General features: G+C 43.2%; 1 protein-coding gene across 1 annotated transcript; it reads right to left on the bottom strand.

Moving 5' to 3' along the window:
* Positions 1-2: 2 nt before the first annotated feature.
* Positions 3-979, bottom strand: LOC101590719 (TRAF family member-associated NF-kappa-B activator; the record flags this gene model as incomplete). The annotated part of the gene is made up of 1 exon (XM_012514983.2): positions 3-979. A coding segment is annotated over exon 1 (921 nt), but the record flags the coding sequence as incomplete, so codon positions are not given.
* Between the last annotated feature and the right edge of the window lie 381 nt (positions 980-1,360).

A 1,360-nucleotide genomic window follows, 5' to 3' on the forward strand; every position in this document is an offset into this window, starting at 1 on the left:
TTGTCAGTTGTTTTAAGGTTTTGTATAGCTGAAGCTATGGGATCAAGTCCCTGAATTTCAAATAAAGTTTCTTCTGTTTTAACGATGTTTCCTCGGTTGTCTCTGAGCTCCATATTAAATTTGTTTGGGCACACTGCCTCAGATGTGGCAGGGGCAAGGATGCTGGGTTTCTCTGTGGCGCTATGTAAGAAAGTTGAGTCACTGTCCATAGGTGGAAACTTGACATTGAATTTGGAAAGTGATTCAAAAGAGGTGTCTTCCTCGTCTCGACCTAGTCCTCTTGGTGCGACAGATGTAATACACGATGAACCTCTATTTATATCATCTTTAGCCTGAGGCTTAAACAGCGCTTCTTGTTTACCTGTTTTATCTGTACATTGTATAGGTACAGAGCACTGTGTTTCAATTGCAATGTCTGGTATATTAAGTTTGCTTAAGTGGTCCTTTTGTGCTTTTGCTAGCATACATATTCTATGAAATTCTTCTTTCAGAGCCCAAAAAGTCTTCTCTAAATTATCCCTTTCATGGGCTAAAGGACTGCCAGGACTCCTTGATGAAGTTTCTTTTTTAGGGGAAGAAACATCTTGTCTTCTGACCTTTGATTGCTTTTCTTTTGGTATTCCTGATTTGACTTGGTCATGTGGCTGGTCAAGAGTCAGATTATTTTCCCTGGTTTCACCATCATCAAGTGGAGGAACACAGGCATAACTGCTGTCTCGACTGGAATTCATAAGCAGTAACTGTGATTTTAGCTTGTCAATAATAGTTTGTTGAAGTGACAGCTGTTCCTGTTGCTCACGTATTCTCTGCTCATAGTTCTCAGTCTTTTGCTGTAATTCTTTCACTGCAGTATCTCTATCCATGCATGCCTGACGAAAGGCTTCATATGCTTTATTGAGTTGCTCACCAATATTTTTATCCATTCCTCTTTGTCCTTTAGCATTACTATGAAGGGCGTAGTAAATGACAGGTGAATCATGGATTCTGCCATGCTCACACCGCGGGTCGCGGGCCCCCAGCCCAAGGAAGAGATGTTTATTTGAGCTCACAGATTTTAGAGAACTCAGTCCAGAGTCAGCTGGATCCAAGGGAGAAAGTGCACAGTAAAGGGCCTGGTGGAGGAAAGCTGTTCCCATTGTGGTTGTTGGCAAGCAGAGAGAGAAAGGAGGATTTAGGAAGGCAGATGCACCTATCCAGGCCAGGGCTCCAGTGAGCTGCCTGTACTGCCCAGACCCAACCTTCTAACAGTGGGTACCTATATACCCATTGATGAGTGTATGATCCAATCACCTCCACATACATGAGCATTTGGGGGGACAATTTAGACCTAAACCACAACACCACTGCTACAACTGGGCAG

This window comes from Octodon degus, unplaced genomic scaffold, assembly GCF_000260255.1.
Source record: "Octodon degus isolate 3935 unplaced genomic scaffold, OctDeg1.0 scaffold00048, whole genome shotgun sequence".
Classification (NCBI taxonomy): domain Eukaryota; kingdom Metazoa; phylum Chordata; class Mammalia; order Rodentia; family Octodontidae; genus Octodon; species Octodon degus.